Here is a 19,174-nt window from a genome sequence, read left to right as displayed (position 1 = left end):
CAGCTGTCTGCCCACGAAGAGCGCAACCTCCTCCATGCACTCCGGAGCCTGGAGAAGAGCTGCCCCAAGTCTCCTCATGGTGGACGTGGCCTCGTTTCCTGCAGGATCTTCAGTGTCTGAAGGGCCAGCGAGGAGACAGATGGACTGGGGTCTCGCTGCACTCCTTGAAGTCCTGAGATAACAGAGGAACAGAGGCTCGTTGACAGCCGTGTACCCGCAGGGCGCCCAGCTCTCCCCTCCGGCAGGAGGGAGCAGGGGACAGGCACATCGCCTGCCGGCTGCCCCGACATCCTACTGCCTGGCTCACCTTGGTAGATGCAGCGGCCTGCTGCTGATCCCTCACATGCTGCCCTAAGAGCCCTATGAACACACGGCCCTGTCAGCGACCCCAGCTGCTCCCTGGGTGCAGCGTGGAGGGCCAGGGACAGGGGAGGCTCAGTCTCGTGGCTCACCAATGAATTTCACAGCTTCACGGCACAGGGGTCCTGCAGGCTCCGTAGGTAGAGCAGGCTCTGGCCCAGGTAGTCCTGTGCCGCATTCTTCCTCCTCCTCTTGGCCAGCTGGAGAGGGAAGAGGGAAGAGTGCGGGGTCAGTGCAGGGTGGTCCCGACCCTGTCCTGGAGTGTGGGAATGTGCGTACCAGGCACTCGCTGATCTGCCGGAACTGCGCTGTCTGCACCAGGTGCTCCAGCTGCCTCCAGCACAGGAACAATGCGGCACTGAGGAGGGCTTTCTGGGAGGCCTGCCAAACAGATGAGATGGCACCGCAGGCCAAGCAGCAGAAAAGCCCACATCCCCCGGAGCTCCTCCACAGGGAGGATGCAGGAGCAGGGGCTGATGCTGCCATGGGCTGCAATGCTCTTGGTGTTTGGGGGGCACCACGAGAGCAGCACTGCCCTCCCCCAAATGAACGCAATCCCCACCTTGGCCACACTGTCTTTCTCATCGTGCAGCTGCAGATACAGCAGGGCCAAGTTCTTGCACACCTCCTTCTGCATCTTCCTCTTCCCTTGGCCCTCCACAAAGCTCAACATTTCCAAGAAGAGGTCGATGGAGAGCTGCCGCACAGTGCTGGACGCCTGCAGAGGAGGAAGGAAGAAAGGAAGGATGTCAGTGTCAGCAGCTCCACCTCCATGGCAAGCAGGGCCATCACCATCAATGAAGTGGGGGCAGAATCTCTGAGCTGGGAGGCTGCAGGCAGATCACAAAATGACAGAATGGCCAAGGTTGGAAGGACCTCAAGGATCATGAATCTCCAACCCCCTTGCCACATGCCGGGCCACCAACTTCCACATCTAATAGTAGACCAGGCTGCCCAGGGCTCCATCCAGTCTGGTCTTGAACACCTCCAGCGACGGGGTATCCACAACCTCTCTGGGCAGCCTGTTCCAGCACCTCACCTCTCTCTCTGCAAAGAACTTCCCCCTGACATTCAACCTAAATCTTCCTTCTCTCAACTTAAAACCATTTCCCCTTGTCCTGGTATCTACCTTTTCAAAGAGTCGATATCCTGAGGATGGCCCCAGAACTGCTCGAAAGCGTGCAAGCTCTGCCCTGCAGAAAGTCTGCCCAGGGGCACGCAGCGCCTGGAACTGAAGACCGGCCAGGAAGTCCCCTGGTGCGCTGTCACAGGGCAGCAGGAATGGGCACACTGGGCTCGAACCCACATCCTTTGTGTTCTGGGCTCCCTTCCATCCTTACGTCATTAAAGAGTACTGGGAGCTTGCCGGACAGCTCCAGAGCCATGAGGCTGATCTTAGCCCCATCCAGGAGCTGCAGCAGGGTGCTGAGTATTGGTAGGGCTACGGCACGGATGTTGCTGTCTGCGTCCTGCAGCTGCTCCATGATGCACAGCAGGAAGATGATCATTGGCCTTGCCTGTGGGAAAAACACGCCTTCCTCTAGGTTCAGATGCAAGCACAGTGAGGTCAAAACAGCTCCAGTGCCAGCCCTGAGGATAGCAGTCAGTGATGGGATAGGCAGAGAGCACCACCTCCTCACTGCCTGGAGAGGTGCTGAGCTGTAGGTGGTCCTGCTACAGCGCTGGGGCAGGTAGGCCCAGACCAACCTGCAGCACCTGTGGCATTCCCGGCCGCCCCTGCTCACCGTGTCCTGCCTCTTGCTGAGCTGCAGCATGCCCCTGAGCACCAGCTGCTGCACGCCCACACTCTGACTCTGCAGATAGGTGGTGAAGAATTTCAAGATGTGGTGCAGCTCTGTGGTGACGTCCACGCACTCCAGCATCTGTAATACTCACGGCTCTTAGTGCTGGATCCAACAGTCCGCTTGGGGAAAGACAGCAGGGCACAGCCAAGCCTGGATCCAAGGGAGGCAGCAGGGCTCATGCCAGCAGTGGCCTTGCAGCCTCAAGTTGGCTGCTTCTGCAGCTGTTGCTCACCTCAGTGAGGAAGACTATGGCCACCATCTCCCAGGAGTAGAAGCTGTTGCTGAGCAGCTCAACCAGCTGGTGGAAGATGGGGTCATGCAGAGCACCGGGCAGTTCCTTCATGGCCATGGCAGGGATAAGAAAGCACCATGAGCCCCGAGCCAGGGGGACACAGCTGTGGCTGTGCAGCCCTCTTACCAATGCCGCAGGGGCCACAGGCTGTGGTACTGTGGCAGCACTTTATCCAAGAACTGGGGACCCCCTGGCACCTCGAGGAAGGAGTTCTTACCTGGCCACCACCTGCACGCCCTGGAGGTGGGTGACGGTGCTGAGGAGCGCGTCCCAGCCACCCTGCTCTTGGATGGCCTCCATCTGCCTCTGGAGGCCCATGCTGCAGAGCAGCACCTTCAAGGCCTGCACCGTGGACCTGCAGGTGGAGAAGGGTGCGAGTCACATTGGGAGCCCCAGCACTGGGTCCCTGGGTGCAGCGGGGGGACAGGGATGTGGCACCTGATGGGAGTGAGCTGGTGCTGCTGGTGCTCCTCCCAGAAGATCTCCACCTCCTGCTGCGTCAGCTTGGTGGTGAAGGACGCTTGCAGGAGGAGAGCCAGGAAGAGCTCTGGGAAGATGGCCTGGGCCTCCTTCAGGACCAGAGGCAGCTGGAGTATCTCAGGTAGGGTCCTTGCTGCCTGCAGAAAGCACCCGGATACGATTCTTGCCCCATTCCCCAGGTTTCTATTCCATCTCTACAACTGTAGGGATGGAGGAAGGGAGGGGGAGGGAGACCCCGAGAGCTCCAGGCAGGCCTATGGATGGATGTCAGGGCAGGGAGAAGGCTTGGGGGTGGACAGGGGAGGGGAGCGGGGACTCAGGCTCAGTTGAGTGAGTGAGGAACTCATGGCCAGGGCAAGGACACGTGGCCAGTCCTTGATGAGTGGTGACGAGTGCTGCTGAGAGTGGTTTATCAGCACTCGGAGCAACTCCTGCAGCGCCTTCTCTATGGCTGGGGACTCTGAGAGCATTTCCCTCCACATGGTGACAGTGACCCTGCAGGTTCCCCAGGGCTGTTGTCATGGCTGCCCTCGCCTGGCTGATGGCCGTGGGGTGGAGAAGGGAAGGGAGAGGAGCCCTGACAGCTGTGGGCCCCGTACCTGGTGCAGGTGGGGGAGCAGACCAGCAGGCTGCTAACCATCTCCTTCGGGAATTTGCTGGTCAGCACGAGCAGGGCCCTGCCCAGGCTTTTGAAAGCTGCCTTGTCTTTGATGGAAGGCAGGCTGTTGTAGATGGTCTTCATGATCTTTCTCCTGGAGGGGGACACAAGTGAGAATGGGATGGCACCAGAGCAGGGCCCTGCTGCCATCCCCGCTGCTGCCTGTCGGCCAAGCACGGTGCCAGTGCCAGGGATGGAGCAGAGCCCTGAGGGCTGGAGCTGTGGCAGTAGCAGGTTCCCACCTGCTGTGGAGGGAAGCAAGCCTCTGCTGCGAGCACATCTATCATGTGGGCAGCCAGATTGGTGCTGTGGAGGCTTGGCACTGTCATACTCTCGATGGTCGTGAGTAAGACATTCACCCTTTCGGGGTACAGGAGGTATTTCAGAAGGACCTGTGGGAAGAAGGAGAGGAGGAATGACTCATCCCCTGCATGGCTGTGTCGGGGCCTCAGGAGAGCTGGGAGCAGGGGCCGGGCTGGGTGGCGCCGAGGATACGGAGTGTGAGGGCCCTACGGGCACCAGGGCTGCTTGGGGAAAGCGCCTGCACTCTTTCTGACACTGCAGGCCTAGGTTCTCCTGTGGGCTCAGGGTTTGCTCTTTGTACCTGAAAGATAGCAACGGCTCTGTTCTCAGGGGAAGCCTCGTGGTGGAGCAAAGCTAGCTGCCTCTCCCAGACCTGTGGCACCTTGGGCTCCTTGTGCTCCAGCGACAGTCCTGGAGAGGAGCGCACACAATGTGAGTGAGGGGCCTGGGCACCTGGAGGTCTGAGGGACCTAGCCCAAAGCAACTGCTCTCACTTGAGGTGGTGATGAAGGTGAAAAGCTGATGGACAGCCTTCATCGCCTCGTCTCTGGTCCTCTCATGCATGGAGGTGCAGGAGAGGAGGAGGTGCCCGGCCAGCTTCCCCAGCACAGGGAAGCGTTGGTTCTCCTGGCACCTGTGCTGGAAGACGGCGGTTCCCATGAAGCAGTAGCACAGCTGGGGAGAGAGGCAGCGGAGGCGCATGGCTGAGCGGGGCAGCAGGGCCCAGCCCAGGCTCTGTGCAAGCCTGGAGACAGGTGAGACAGGTGGGTTCCAGCTGGGGAGCAAGGACATGGTCCCCAGAGCTGTGCACACCAGAGCGCCCTACCTCTGGCAAGGAGCAGGTGTTGGTGAAGGCGAGCAGCCTGCCAGTGCACATCGCGGCCCTCTCCTCCACGGCCACCAGCTGGCCCATGGTGAAGGGCAGCAGGAGCAGTGGAGAGAAAAGCTGCCGGTGTGCCCCCAGGACAAGGCACTAGTCCTTCTGCTCGCTCCCCAGCTGCAGTGGGGGTGGGTGCTTGTGTCCCTGTCTTACTGCAGCCCCGCCGCCCTCCTGCTGCTCCCCACCCATCCCTCTGACCCCACAAGGGCTGGCCTCAGGCCAGCATCCTCTGCCTGTAGCAGGCCCTGGGGGGACCTTGCGTGGATCCCCCCTTCACAGCCTTGAACCATCCCCACAAATCCCAGCTTTGCTACAGCCAGACCTCCAAGATGTTCTGCAGCTCCACGTGGACAGTGGTGCTGGCACTGCCCACTAGTCCTTGCAGCAGGCGGTGCAGGGCCTCCATGGTCTGCAAGAAGGACAGGGGTCAGGGCAGCCATCCTGGCAGCAGAGGGGCATCCCAGGTGGTGGTGTCCAGGAAGCATTCCCAGGGCTCAGCCCGTACTCATCTCCATGCAGGATGCAGCATCCCGGTCTGTGTCATCCTCGTGGTGAGGGAGATGGAGGACAGTGCTGATGGAGGTGTGCAGGAGGCCATTCTTCTCCTTCTTGGGAAGCAGCCGTGCTCTGCTGCAAGGGGAGAGAGGGCAGAGGTGTGATGCTCTGCTCTGGGCCCCCAGCTGGGACCAGTGCCACCACGTTGGCCAAAGCTGGGCTGGGGTGGTAACTCATGGTAGCGATGGCGCTCATGGCCTGCTACCACAGCTCCACATCTAGGCACTCGGTGGGCTCCTCCTGCAGCAGCACCTGTGGGCACAGCAGGATGGGATGGGACATTGCAGTGTGCCCTGCACGGTGTGTAGAGCCAGGCATTCCATCCCAGCTCCCGGTGCTCCCCTTACTCAATGCACTGCGCCACCTCCAACGCACAGGCACACAGGTGCTCATGAGCCTTGCTGTCCTTGAGGGCGGCTGTGCAAGTGGTGTGGATGCAGGTCAGAAAACTCAGCTTCTGTGCCTGTGCCTGAGACAGGGAGGGGAGTTACAGTGCCGGCATCAGGGGACCCCGGCACCCTCAGGGCACGGGCGGGCAGGGGCAGCCAGGGAAGCACAGGGTGCCCGCTACTTGGGGCTGCATGTGCAGCAGATGCGGATGCAGCTCAGGGGATCCTCCTCCTGCGGTGACAGGACGGAGGCAGAAGGATCCTCAGCTGAGCCCAATGGCCCTTGCAGGGGCTGCACCTCACACACCTCATAGGTGCACCACGGGGGTGCAGGATGCCCTAGGTCATCCTTGGGCGATTGCCTTTGTGTGCCAAAGACAAGGGAGGCTGGGGTATTTGAGATTTTTGGCTAAAACAATAGAACTTCTGTGCTGTTGTTAGCAACTGCCTTTTACAAAGCATTCAAATAATTAGGAAAAATGTGTTTCTTGGAACTTGTATGTTTAAAGCATTGACGCCATTGGACACTGACTTCCTGTTCGGAACCTGACCAACTTTTCTTGCCCTCTTCTGAAGCGGGAGGAAAACAATTCCATCCTCAGATAAAGCTATGACCCTGCAAAACAAGAAGTGCTTTTTGCACCAACATCGAGATGACCTGGAGCTTTGCTTGCAGCACTGAGCAGGTGAGCTACAAAGAAAGCAGACACCAGGTGTTTTAGGAAACTTTCTTCCTGGTGCAACTCTGTTTCCACTAAAGCAGGTACACTCAGGTCTTAGCAGTTACTCAAGGAAAGCTGTAGCTTCCAGAGCTGGGCACAAACATGTTGCAGTTAATTTCTCATCCCAAAGCCACAAATCAGCAATGCAGGCAGAGAACTAGGCAACAGCTGCAGGGCCCGTGCAGTCTTTGCTGATTAACCTATAGACACTGTGCAGAAGAAATAAGCAGGAAAGCAGCTGTCAGAATACTTCACATTAAGAGCAAGACTTATGTTACTCAGCGTCAACGTTAATGAATACCAAGAGCTTTCTTTAAGTCTGCTAATTGCTATTTATCTTCTAAGATGCTTGTAAGGACCAATAAATCATGCATAGTGTCATACTGCAAGATAGCTCGAGTATGTAGAAGCATTGATGCAAGTGATTTTAGAAAGAAGATAGGGAGTAGGGGGACAGATTTAAGTTATTCTGTATGGCTCGTCAATGTCAGCACCTAGCAGCAGCAGTCAAACACTCAGATGTATGTTCTTGTAGAGCATCCTTGGCTTCTCAGAAAGATTCTGGTAGCCACATTTCCCATATTCTTATTAAGCCCAAAAGTCTGTTGTCTCCTCGACAGTAAAAGCATATTTCAAGTATCGCAGAGGAGACCTGGATTTGATCAAGGTGTCTGACCAAGATAAAACTAATGGAGAAAGACACTCAGCTGAAGAAAAAACAAAGTAAACTGCCAAAAGACAGAAGACTGGGAAGGCACCTCTAGCTGTGCAGAATGTGTTGATTTTGGAGGGGAGGGTCTATGAAAGCTGCAAGTGCTCATTTTGCAGTTTCTTTTCGACCCTATTTACAAAACATCAAGCAGGAGCCCACTGGTGCACGTCAGCGTGTCCCTGTTTTTGTTCTGAGTGACGCTGGCCCAACACATACTGACTTCCTTTGGAGCCCAGCACGCCTTTTATGTCTCTGAAAATGATGCAGGGACATTTTCTTCAACGTTCCCTTTAGGATGCTTTGTTTACCAAGGCTTCAACAAGGTGTATGGGAAATGAAAAGTACAAAGTTCTAAAGGAGTGACCTGCACACCGTCTGGGTGCTGGAGCTGCTGGCACCACGAAGAGCAGCAGCACAAGGGCTATTTGCAGGGAGCTGATCCAAGTCCTCCAGGCTGACACCTGTGTGCCAGCAGTGACTGCGGGGCTTTCCTCAAAGAGAAAAACCCAGCGAGGCCACGGGCTGCTCCGCCTCCAGCATCACATCCCGGTGGGACGTCAGTAATTCTCCCCTCGTTGACTCAGAGCTTCCCTTTCAACTGAAATCGGTCGGGTCTGCCGTACAGAACTCCAAAAGGACCCAAACGTTCTTCAGACCTTGATTTTACCCCGACGCCCGTTGCCTGGTACCAGCGTAAGCCATCTCCCTGCCGGCTTGCAGCCCCGCGCCGTTTATCAGCCGATCCCCACCTGCCCACGTGCGCTCCGCAGGCTGCGTGCAATGCCCAGCTGCCGCTCGGTGCGCCCGAGCTGCCGCAGCACTCGCAGCACGGAGCCCTTTGTCCAACGACGGCGCGGCGGTACCGAACCGAGCTACGATTTCGTGCAGCGACACCTGTGAGTCTTCTCTCGCCCCGTCTGTGCCACGCGGAACGGCACCGACCGAGCCGAAGCAGCGCCTGCCAGCAGCGCGACGTGCCGCTGCCCGAGTTGAGAAATACTCTTGCCGCCGCTTTGCCTTCGCTGCATTTTTCTTTATTACAGGAACACCGCACCCCTCAGCGCCGAGGACTCTCGACTTAACTGTACGTGCGCAACACACGCAAACGAAGCATTTACCGATTACCGAATTCGAAGTGTTAGAACGCCGGAAGCTCCGCCCGGCCGCGTTCCCACAGCCAACGTGGCTCCTCGACGGCTTCACCCGCTCTTCAGCGCCTCCCCGCCGCTCGGGGCTCGCCGTGCCCTTTCTCAAAATGGCGGCCGCCAGCTTCACCCCGCGGCCGCCCTGCCCGGGTGACGGCCGGGTCGCGCGGTCACGTGGCGGGCGGCGGGCCGTGGTGGCGGCGCGGTGCCGGGCGACCGGCCGGGTTTGTCCGCTCCTCCTGGCTGTGCCGTGCGGTCGGGTCTCGGTGGGGTCCGGGGGCTCCCGGGGTCGGTGCCGCTCACGTACGGGACGACGCTGCAGGGCCGGGATCGGCGGCAGCGGGGTGAGCGGGGCCGGCGGATGCCCGCACGCTGTGGCGGTGAGCGATGCACAGAGCTTTAGGATGTCTTTCCAATGTCTGCTTCCTTCCCAGGTGGCACCGAGACCTCCCGTGTGCCTGCGGGAACGGCGAGAGCGGCTGCTGAGGCTGTGAGCGGTGGCTGATGAGAGAAGCTGAAGAGAGGAGCCTCAGAATTGAGCTGATGGGTGAATCCCAGCCTTGGGATTTGCGTGCTCTTTGTTCAGCAAACACGTCTGGCCCCCGATTGCTTTAACGGACCGATGTTGTTATGTGGCACCAGACAAGGTAGGGAATCTGTGGGACTTGGCATGCTTGCATTGATGCTTCTCAGCCTGTTTTTGCTTTTCTGCAGTAGCATAACAGCCTAGGTATCTCTGTTCTCCTTCTTAAAAGTGAAATGTGCTTTTGAAGTTCCTTTGCTTGTCTGATTTTCTCCAGAGGAGAGACCTTCATCCTGTGCCTGCTTCATTTCCTGACCTCTTGTGGTAGTTGCAGGCACGAAGTGCTAACAGGAACACAGGACTAGATCCTTAGATGTTTGGTTTTTTTTTATTATCTGAACCTGGTAAGTAAGTGTATGCTAAATAGGAAGCTTCAGTTGAACTGCAAAAAAATCATCTTCTTACTGGCTGGCAAATAACTGGTTTTATAAGTCAGAGGTCCGGAATTCCTTCAGATTCTCAAGGGACGTTCCAACAGATATGCCACGATCATGCCTTTTTAAGGTAGCAGTAAATGGAAGGATTGGGTCCAGTGAAATCTTTCTAAAAGAGAAACTGCATTAGTTATATGGTACCAAAGAAATCATGGAGTTGAAGTGGCTTTTATTTCATCATATGATGCATCTGGTTCTGTGAGCTGCTGCTCAGAACTCAGTACTTGCTGACAAGTAAGTAGCATTGGTACGTGTAAAAATAATGTTGTTCCTCACAGGAAGGTCTAGGTCAAGCATCTAGAACTAAATATAGCCCTGCTTTCCATTTGACAGATTAAATTCCCTTTAGCTTTAGCTGCACGGTGTGGGGGGACTTGTATTATTGAGGAGTATTGATCTTTCTGGGTTTTCTCGCTCTGTAGATACATATCTACTTATCTCAGTGTCCAAGAGAGAGATCCCAGGGCACACAGGTTTCTTGGACAAATTTATGAAGCTCAGGACAACACAGAAAAAGCTGTTGGGTGTTACAAGGTAAGCGATCCACTGACCCCCTGTAATGACCAGCTTTCTTCCTTTGTAAGTGGACTTTTAAAATGCATCTGTGCTGTGCATTCCTTAAGCTCAGAGAGAAAATGAGTTGTGGACAAATTGTATGATGTACATTTTGCATTGCCAAATCTGTCTATGATGTACTTAAGAAAGGATTCTTTTTTTGGTAGAATTGGCTTCAGCTTTTATTTATTTATTTTCCAGTTGATTCTTTCTTTTGTGTCCTGTCTTGATCTTTGTGGTAACTGCTACGATAGTCTTCCCATTGCCCTTTGGACTAAGGGTCTGTGCCTGCTGTGGAATTGCCAAGCAGGGATGACGGTAATCTCCAGAACCCAATACAGAAGGATCTGGTGCTGAAAATTGTGGAGCTATTCTGCAATAAAGACACCAGTGATGGAAGAGCAAAATACTGGGTTGAGAAAGCGGCCAGGCTGCTCCCCAGGAATCCTGCTGCTCTCAGATTGAAGGTAAATTCCAGCTTCTCATCTCTGCTCTGTGCCTTGAAGAAACTTTCCGTATCTGACTGGGTGCTTCTAGCATGCCATCTAGTCATCTCACAATATTTCCTTGGCTAAATTAGTTTAGCATTAGTTTAGCATGAATCTATTACATGTTAATTTCTTTGCTGTCTGATGTTTTTGTCTAGCTTGCTTGAAAATTGCAGCTCTGGGCTTTCACATGCATTTTAAGGTTGAGGTGTTCAAAAATGTGGGGAAACTGTGTTAGCAATAATATCCAAGAAGTTGAGTTTAGATAGGCAATACTTGATGTGTCTGTTGCGACTAAACTGCTTTTTAGTTTTTTTGAGTTTAAAAATGCAGAATGTAGGAAGTGCTGTCATTCTCAACTACAGTGTAAATGCTTTCATCAGTTATGCAGTGTCAATTTGGCACTTAGTTTTATGTAGCACAGCTGCAGGGACACAGAGGTTCTCAGAGGCTTCTGTTAGCTTTCTGTTGTCTTATTTGGACCAGCTATTCTGTAACAAGGTGTGCTGTCTCTGTCTCAGATAGTCTGACAGTCTTAACTTGGCATCTACGAGAGGCACAGTGAAGTTTTTTCCCCTGTTATCTCATTTCTAAGATGTTGGAGTAATTCCAGCAAGTCTGTAGTCTGTGTAGCGGAGGTGAGCAAACTGTCAGGTAATGTGGTTGTTGAAAAGGCTGATGTGGAAAAAAAAAAATTAATACGTTGCCTTGATGTTTAATAGGAGAAGTTTCAAGAATATAAAGTCGAAGATGGCTGGAATGAGCTCTTTTATGTGACTCAAGCTGAACTCCGTGTGAGACCCGATGATGTCTACCTTAACATCAGACTTGTTGCACTGTACCACTCACGCAATAAGTTACGAGATGCTGTGCTCCATGTTCAGGAGGCAGAGAAGAAAATACCTCTGGAGACAAGCTTGGAATGGTGCTCCTGTGTCGTAAAGACACTTGAGCTATTTAACCATCTTTTGATCCTGTCATAATCTTCCATATCCTCAAAACTGGTCATAGTCTGTTATTTTTGTTCCACTGACAGCTATTGCTCAAGTGATTTAACTTTTCCAAATGAAAGTCTACTGAAGCCAATTGTTTAATGGGGATTTTCTTCCTAAAGTTAAACCTTGCTTATTTTCTTACTTCAAGTCTAAGCTGGATATAGCAGCTCCATCAGGGGGAGAACTGTTCAAAGAGTTCCTGAAACTTTACTGCTGAAGGATATGTTAATGCCTCAGCTGTGATCCTGGGTTAGGTAGCAGTGTGTCCTGGAGAAGTAATGTCCTTGCCTTCACAGAAAGATGGTGGTTCCTCATCCTCTGATGAACTTTATTCTTTAGGAATGCCTCAAATCAGCCCAGGACTTGGAACTTAATACAAAGAATTGGGGAGCTATCAAGAGCAGTCATCTACTGGCTCGTTCTAGCTTTATTAAAATGAAGTTTGCTTCGGGAGATGTCCATCAGCGCAGAGAGGCACTTGAAAGGTATTGTTTCATCTTTACTGCATTTAAAAACCAAACAAACAGAAACAATCCAGAAGGGAATATGTTTTTCTGAGTCACAGAACATCTAGCAGGCATCAGTTTCCCTGAGTAACCAGTTTGTGGACAGGAGAGGAGTTTCTCTGTGCTAGTGTATAATCAATGAAAATTATATAAAGGAATATTATATAAATCAAATAATATCAAGATGTCATAATAATGAAATAAGCAAGAGAGTTAGGCATAGCAAGACAAAAAGAATAAATAGGATGCTTACCCATGTTGTGGGCTTGCTCAGGAAAGACCAGTGGAGTGGATCATCCAAAGAGGGAGAGATCCTTCCCCACTGGTAGTGAGCTCTTAAATGGGTCTAGGAGAGGTGGAGCCAGGCTCCACCCCTTCCTGCAGCACAGGTGAATTGCTTTCACCTGTGCTCCCAGGGCTGACTCATTGCTCGCCTCAGGTGACTAATCAGAGGTTCAGGCCGTGACTCAGCAGTTCCCATACACTCCACCCCTTCACGGCATGAACCAATGATCAGGTTGACTAATAGGTAAGCTTTTCCTAATACAGAGACCCGCTTATATCACGACACTTATACAGTTTCCATCGTGACGCATGTTGGTACAATTCAAGACAAGTGACGATTGGTGAACGTTGATATTCTTGTATGGGCCAGTGCTCGATGAAGTTACTGGAGGCATGCGGTTGTCAGGTGCAGGTCCGTCCTCTGCTCCATCAGTCCCATGTAGGCCATCACCAGGTGTCGCACGTGATCTGACTGTAACACTGGAACGCTTTGATGGCATTTCGTTCCTTGCGGTGATCCTGAAGGCTCGAAGACTCACGGGGAGTAATACAGATGTTTCAAGGGTACCAGGAGGGGAAGGTCTGCTCTCCAGGGCAAGATACAGGCCGTCCTTCTATCCTGGGTCAACACTTCCGCTTGTACTGGGGCACGTCCCGGCCGCCTGTACCACACCTTCTGGCCAGATATCTGTGGCTGCATAACTTTGTCAGGCACCAAAGGAGGTCTCCTGATCTGCCATAGAGACATGATGGGGGTCCCTTTAGCAGTGAAGATCGGAGTGTTGACCACAATATCAGTTGGCGATGTACCTATTACTGGAGGAACTACTGAGCCTCCCACCTCCAACAGTCTCCCCCAAGGTGCAAGTTGGCCACACCACTTGGGTCCTACCTGCACCTTCCAAGGCCATTTTATTCTATGGGTGCCTGGTTCTAAATTCTCAGGGGCAGGGAGCAGAAGATTATTTTCATTACCAATCTAGGTCTTACCTGATAATCAGTGCCCGTAATTTGGATCCTAAGCAGGGTGGCCCATGTTGTCTGCAGCATTCTCAGGGCACTGGGTCTGCCGTCTCGGGGTCTTTCATTCAGGTCCCGCAAGGTTTCATACAGTCTTTTCGTCCACCCCTGCAGGGACTGGGAGTCTGTCTTCAGGGCAGTCTTAAGAATACCATTATAACATTCAATGAGGCCTGCCCCCGTTGGATTATATGGCAGGTGGAATCGCCATTCGATGTTTTCTTCTGCCCAGCGCTGTATCGTTGCACCAGTAAAATGAGTCCCTTGGTCGCTCTCGATGACTTGAGGTGTCCCGTAGGCAGACATCAGTTTAGTCAGTGCCTTGATGGTATATGCCTGGTTTGCTTTCGGTACTGGATAGGCCTGCAGTAGCCCACTTGCAGTGTCGACGCAGGTCAGAGCATATCTCGCCCCCTCAGACCGAGGAAGGGGCCCAATGTAATCAACCTGCCATCGTTGCAGAGGATTGTGTCCTCTAGCAAGATGGGCTGTCGTTTCCGGCAATGATCTCGGTCTCATCTTAGAGCAAGCGTCGCAATGCCGGCATGCCTGGACGATGTCAGGTAGCTGTATGGGCAGCCCCCATGCTTTAGCAGCTGCCCACATTGTCTATTGTCCCGCATGCCGTAGCTTCTGATGTAACCAACGGGCGATGTTCTCAGATGGTGAATTCTCAATCTATCAAACTCGGGCCAGCGTGTCAGCTTCATCATTTCCCGGTGACTGTAGGGGCTGATGACCAGAAACATGTAGACACATATAGTCCTGTGTTTGACTGTATTCCATATGTCTAACCACATGTCTTTGCCCCAGATTGGTCGGGCGTGGATAGTCCATTCTTGGGTGGCCCACTGTGCAATCCAAAGAGTAAGCCCCCGGTACACAGCCCAACTGTCTGTACAGGTATTCAGGATACCATCACCGGGTTCCTTGGGTATAACCATCCACACGGCTTGCAGTTCTGCCCGTTGGCTGCTCTGACCATCCCCCTCGTCAAACCAGATTGTCTCAGTCGAAGGATGGTATGCTATCGCTCTCCACTTGCTCGGGTTGCCCTTGCTGGACCCATCCATGTACCAGGCATCTTCAGGGATAGGATATTTCCCCTCCTGAACGGGGCTCTTCTCTGGTGGAGCGACCAGTGTTTCTTTTGGTGCATCACAATGATAGGTCACTGGGCCTAGGATCTTCTGAAGCTCTTCTTTTAAGGCTGATGAAGACAGACTGCTCCTTTGGCTGAGGTAGGCGACCCATCGTGCCACTGTTTGTGCTTGGGCCACCCCTGTCTTAGGAAGGTGGGTCAGACCTTTCACCCACCCCTGAATCGGCAGAGTGGTCTTAACTATGACTTCATCCGTCTGGGTTATTGGCTCTACTGCCTGTAATGCTGAATAGGCAGCCAATAACTGTTTTTCAATCATACTGTATCTTTCTTCTGCTCCATCCCAGACCTGAGACCAAAAACCAATGGGGGTCCGAACAGAACTCTGGCGTTGCCACAGGCCCCAACCAAAGCCATCTTGAGTAACGTGGACATCCAACTCAGCTGGGAGGGTAGCATCGAATATACCCAATGCCTGGGCTTGTTTAACTGCCAGTTTTGCCTGTTGGAAAGCATCCTGTTCTGTTTTCCCCCAGTCCCATAGCTGCCCCTTTTTTGTGAGTCTGTACAGCGGCCTTAGCAGCTGCGCTAGGTGAGGTATAAAGGAACGCCAGTAACCCAGTATACCTAGAAACTTTGCAGCTGCTTCGATGTTGTAGGGACTGGGAACGCCTGAACCTTATCTAAGACAGCACTGGGCAGTACTTGGGTCTTTCCTGACCAAACCACCCCCAGGAATTTTACGGACAGGCCCGGACCTTGCACCTTCTGGGGATTTATAGCCCATCCTCTCTGCTGTAAATAGGCGGTTAATGAATCTGCCGCCTGCCTTAATGCCTCCAGTGAGTTGGATGTCAGCAGGAGATCATCAGTATAATGATACAGGTTAACATCATCAGGTTTTTTCCAATCAGCCAGGTCACACGCCACTAGATTGTGACAATACGTTGGTGAATGCACGTACCCCTGTGGCAGGACCTGAAAGGTCCACTGCCTGCCTCCCCACGTAAACGCAAACTGATCTTGCGATTCCTCAGCAATCGGGATACTGAAGAACGCGTTTGCTAAATCCAGGACACAGTGATAGGTTTTTATCTCCCTACTCAATGTGTCCATTAGGGAGGCAATGTTGGTTATGGCCGCATGAACAGGCGGCGTGACCTTATTTAACTCTCTGTAATCCACTGTCATTCTCCACGTGCCATCCGACTTTCGCACTGGCCGTGTGGGGGAATTATATGGGCTGTGTGCAGGTCTTACAATGCCCACTTTTTCTAATTCCTGCACCGTTCCCCATATTTCATCTTGCCCACCCGGAGTCTGTACTGCCTTACATCAGTAATCCGGCGCGGTTTCGGCAGGCAAATGGGCCCATGTTTCACATGGCCTCTTAATATTGCCTGCACTGCCCGGGTACGGATACATCTCTGTCCAAGTCTGAACTCTCCCACAGTTGTCTGGAGAGCCAGACCCCATAGAATATCTATGCCCAAGATGTATTCCTGCACTGGGGCAATACACACCTTACACTCCCGGGGTGGGAGACGCCCCACCCTCAGATTCAACCATGTTTGGGTGACAGGAATAGTCTGTCCCCCAAAGCCACCAATCATCACTCTGTCTCCACCAAATTTGGTTGGATCTTTGTAGATAATTGATGTTTCTGCTCCAGTGTCCACCAATGCCATAACTCTCTGAATGTTTTTTGGGGACCAATAAATCCTTAATTCTACACGGGGCCTCTGGTCCTATCTGGAGGCCCTAGGGGGACTAACATCCCTCGTCACGCCATGAATTGAGCTATGGCCAATTCTTTTGCTTCCAGTGCCTCAGGCATTGTAGCCCGAGACACCTGAGGCGGCTTTTTTTTCTATTAGCAACAATGAAATCTTCTAAGTTCCATGTTGTTGTTGGCATTCTCTCTGTAACCCTTACCCTTGGTTTCTTAGGGTAGGTCTGAAATTTTTGGTTGTCCTTTAGCTATCTCCAAAGCTGGAGAAGAACATGGTTGGGCTGGCGGTCAATCTTAGCAAATTGGACCCCAGCCCGAATTAAATCATTAAACATAGTGAGCCCCATCGAGAGCCCCATCAGCGTCCTACAGCTCCTGGATGCTGTCACCCTGGCTGTCCGTGACTGTCCCAAGCTGTCCCCCCTGCCATGGTGGCACAACTGCAGCACGGTGACATCCTCATTGAAGAGGTGACGAGGAGGAGTACAGGGAGAGGGGCTGGGGACAGTCGGGGGACACGTGGGGTCTGGTGCAGGTGTGACATGGGGTTGGTGGTGTCACCATTGTTGGGTGCCACCTTCACTGGATGCCATTGGGTGACACTGAATGTCACTGTCTTCAGGTGGCGCCGTGACACAGGGTGACCTCGATGTGGAACAGCCGTGACGCAGCGTCCCCATCCCTGGCTGTCACTGTTGTTACCGTCATCTGGTGTCACCATCACTTGTGTGCCACCATCTATCGGGTGACACCATTCCCTGTACTCTGACCATCACATGGGGGCAGGCACAGGCGGCACCACGTTGTCACCATGCTGTCACTGAGCCTCTCACTGTTGTTTGTCACCCCTCCAGACCTGCCTACCGCAGGACCCGGTGACACCGGAAACCTCTGGTGCTGTCACCATCGTCTGTCATGAGGACGGGGACATGCACGGTGGTGAACTCTGTGCCACCACCAGAGGGGACTGTGTGACACCAGTGTGGCACAGCCGTGATGCGGTGTCATCACCGTTGGGCGTCACTCCTGGCAGCTGGCGCCGGGTGTCACCGTCATGCAGAGGGGACAAAAAAAACCCTGGGGACATTGAGCCGAAGCTGGGGACACCGTGACCACCTGGAGGACTTCCCAGGGAAGTGGGAACACCACATGACAATGTCACACCACCAAAATTGGGGACATCCCTGTGTCACACCCCAAAGCTTGGGACACCTTCATGGCACCCTGGTGGTGTCATATCCTAGAGTTGTGAACACCCCCCAGAGTTTGGGACAGCCCTCTGGAGACGCCATCTGTGCCCTCTCCCACAGAAAACATTGTTCCCATGGGGCGGGGTTGACACCCCTCACTTTTCTAATTAAGGTTTATTTTTGATAATGGAGGTTGGGGGATGTCCTCCCCATGTAAGTGATAAAGGGCAGAGGAGCGGCTGTGGGGCTCCATGTGTCACACTGGGGATGAACTCTGGGGACAGAGGTGACTGCAGCATCCTGGCCCCATCGCCCCTATGGTCCTATAACCAGTACAGCCCCATCTCGTAGCCATCCCTTGTCCGTATCCCACAATGTTATCCCATCCCATATCCATCATATCCACCCCACAGCCATCTCAAACCCATCCCATATCCATACCCCCACATCCTATCCCCATCCCTAACCCTATATCCATAGCCATTCCGAATCCTTATCCCCACATGCATCCCATGTCCATTCCATCTACTTATCCCATGCCACTATCATCCCAATCCCATCCCGTGTCCATATTTCATCCCCAATCCATCCCACCTTCTTCAGTGTTGGTCCCATGTCCATCCCAAGCCCATCCCATATATATTCCATTTTCCTATCTCCCATTCCATATCCACCCCATATCCATATCCCCACACCCCAACCCTACATTTCACATCCCAATGCACATCCAACATCCCAACCCCAGCTCCCAAGCCCAGTTCCAAACCTCATGTCCCAACCCCACATCCAAGCCCCACCTCCCACCTGTCAATCCCAGTCCCATCTCGCACCCCCTATAGCAGTAGGGCGCACTTCGAGGCCCCACCCACGGCCCGCCCCCTGCCGCGCTCCTCCCACCAACAGCGCAGCGCAACGCCGCACCGCCCGCGGGCTCTCATTGGGCAGGTGCCGGTCCGTCCCGCCCCCGGGCTCTCGTTGGTCAGCGGCAGCGGCGCCGGCTCCGATTGGCTGAGGCGCGGCGCGCGGGAACGGCCGTTGGCAGCCGGCTCAGAGCTCTTCTCCCCTCAGGCGGCAATGAAAAAAAAAGAAAAAAAGAATAAAAAAAAGAAAAAAAGAGTGAAAATGAAAAAAGAAAACCAAGATGAAAAAGAGAAAAAATAGAAGAAGACAGAAAAAAACGAAAAGAGAAAAAAAAAAGAACAAGTGCAATGAAATGAAAAAAGAAATGAAAGCATAAAAAAAGAAGAAAAAGAAAAAAGCCCAAAAAGGTCAAAGAGGTAAACAGTCAAGAATAACAGCTGAGAAAAGACTGGATGGCCAAAATGTAGAGAAAGCAAAGCAGAGCACAGCAAGGGAAAGCAAGGCGAGAGTAGCAGCAAAAGGCAGGAGAATGAAGAAGGAGGGAGTGAAGAGCAGGAAAGGTGAGTTTGCCATAAGGCAAGGGGGAAGGGGAGGGGAAAGGGAGAAAAGGGGGGGTACAGGAGGGGAGGGGAAGGGAAGGAGGGGGGGAGAGGAGAGAGGGGAGGGCAGGAAGAGAAAAATGGGAAGGAGGGGTGAGGGGAGGGGGAGGGGAGGGTTGAAGGGAAAATAGAGAAAGAAGAGGCAAAGAAGAGACTCAGAAGTACAAAGCGGTGCACGTAAATGTAGAGGAAGCAAGTAGGGAAGCTAAGGGTAGCAGGGCAAAGGAAAGCAAAGGAAGGCAGTGAATGAGAGAAAGCAATCTTGCAGGAATGGTGGAGTGTGGGAAGAGCTGAGCCCCGGCCTGGCACAGGAGCTGCACGGCAGGAGAAGAAGCTGAGCCCAAAGGTAAGAGGAGCTCCTTGGGGCTTTTTGTGGGCTTGAAGCAAAGCTGAGAAGCCGTGCCCGGGAGGAGGTGTGGGTAGCTCCAGGCCACCTTGCTGTCTCCCCAAGAGATGCGGGCTGTGGGCTAGGCAGCGGGCAGGAGTGCTGGCCAGAAGCAAGCATCTGTGTGGAGAAAGGCAA

General features: G+C 53.3%; 2 protein-coding genes across 2 annotated transcripts; both read right to left on the bottom strand.

The window, feature by feature from the left end:
• Nucleotides 1-461: 461 nt before the first annotated feature.
• Nucleotides 462-3,057, bottom strand: LOC149913814 (uncharacterized). The gene is made up of 5 exons (XM_090128593.1): nucleotides 2,106-3,057; nucleotides 1,701-1,877; nucleotides 923-1,078; nucleotides 640-741; nucleotides 462-560 (listed from the first exon to the last, which is right to left on the bottom strand). The coding sequence occupies exons 1-5, from the start codon at nucleotides 2,241-2,243 to the stop codon at nucleotides 462-464; spliced, it is 672 nt and encodes a 223-aa protein (XP_089984719.1). The 5' UTR covers nucleotides 2,244-3,057.
• A 70-nt stretch (nucleotides 3,058-3,127) lies between these two features.
• Nucleotides 3,128-5,184, bottom strand: LOC149913813 (uncharacterized). The gene is made up of 5 exons (XM_090128592.1): nucleotides 5,101-5,184; nucleotides 4,725-4,802; nucleotides 4,393-4,573; nucleotides 4,200-4,309; nucleotides 3,128-3,987 (listed from the first exon to the last, which is right to left on the bottom strand). Exons 1-5 carry the CDS (start codon nucleotides 5,182-5,184, stop codon nucleotides 3,676-3,678), a joined length of 765 nt encoding a protein of 254 aa, XP_089984718.1. The 3' UTR covers nucleotides 3,128-3,675.
• Nucleotides 5,185-19,174: the final 13,990 nt, after the last annotated feature.

The sequence above is a fragment of the Phasianus colchicus genome, chromosome 34 (assembly GCF_987193195.1).
Source record: "Phasianus colchicus chromosome 34, bPhaCol1.hap1.1, whole genome shotgun sequence".
Lineage (NCBI taxonomy): Eukaryota > Metazoa > Chordata > Aves > Galliformes > Phasianidae > Phasianus > Phasianus colchicus.
Note: the sequence above shows the minus strand (reverse complement) of the source record. Positions and strands in the feature narration are given on the sequence as shown.

Coding starts and splice junctions, on each gene's coding strand:
- LOC149913813 (XM_090128592.1), bottom strand. CDS start 5,184: ATGGAGGCCCTGCACCGCCTGCTGCAAGGACTAGTGGGCAGTGCCAGC. Junction 4,574..4,724: donor ACACCTGCTCCTTGCCAGAG/GTAGGGCGCTCT, acceptor CTCTCTCCCCAG/CTGTGCTACTGCTTCATGGG. Junction 3,988..4,199: donor GAGCCGTTGCTATCTTTCAG/GTACAAAGAGCA, acceptor TTCTTCCCACAG/GTCCTTCTGAAATACCTCCT.
- LOC149913814 (XM_090128593.1), bottom strand. CDS start 2,243: ATGCTGGAGTGCGTGGACGTCACCACAGAGCTGCACCACATCTTGAAA. Junction 1,878..2,105: donor TCAGCAAGAGGCAGGACACG/GTGAGCAGGGGC, acceptor TTTTTCCCACAG/GCAAGGCCAATGATCATCTT. Junction 561..639: donor GGCAGATCAGCGAGTGCCTG/GTACGCACATTC, acceptor TTCCCTCTCCAG/CTGGCCAAGAGGAGGAGGAA.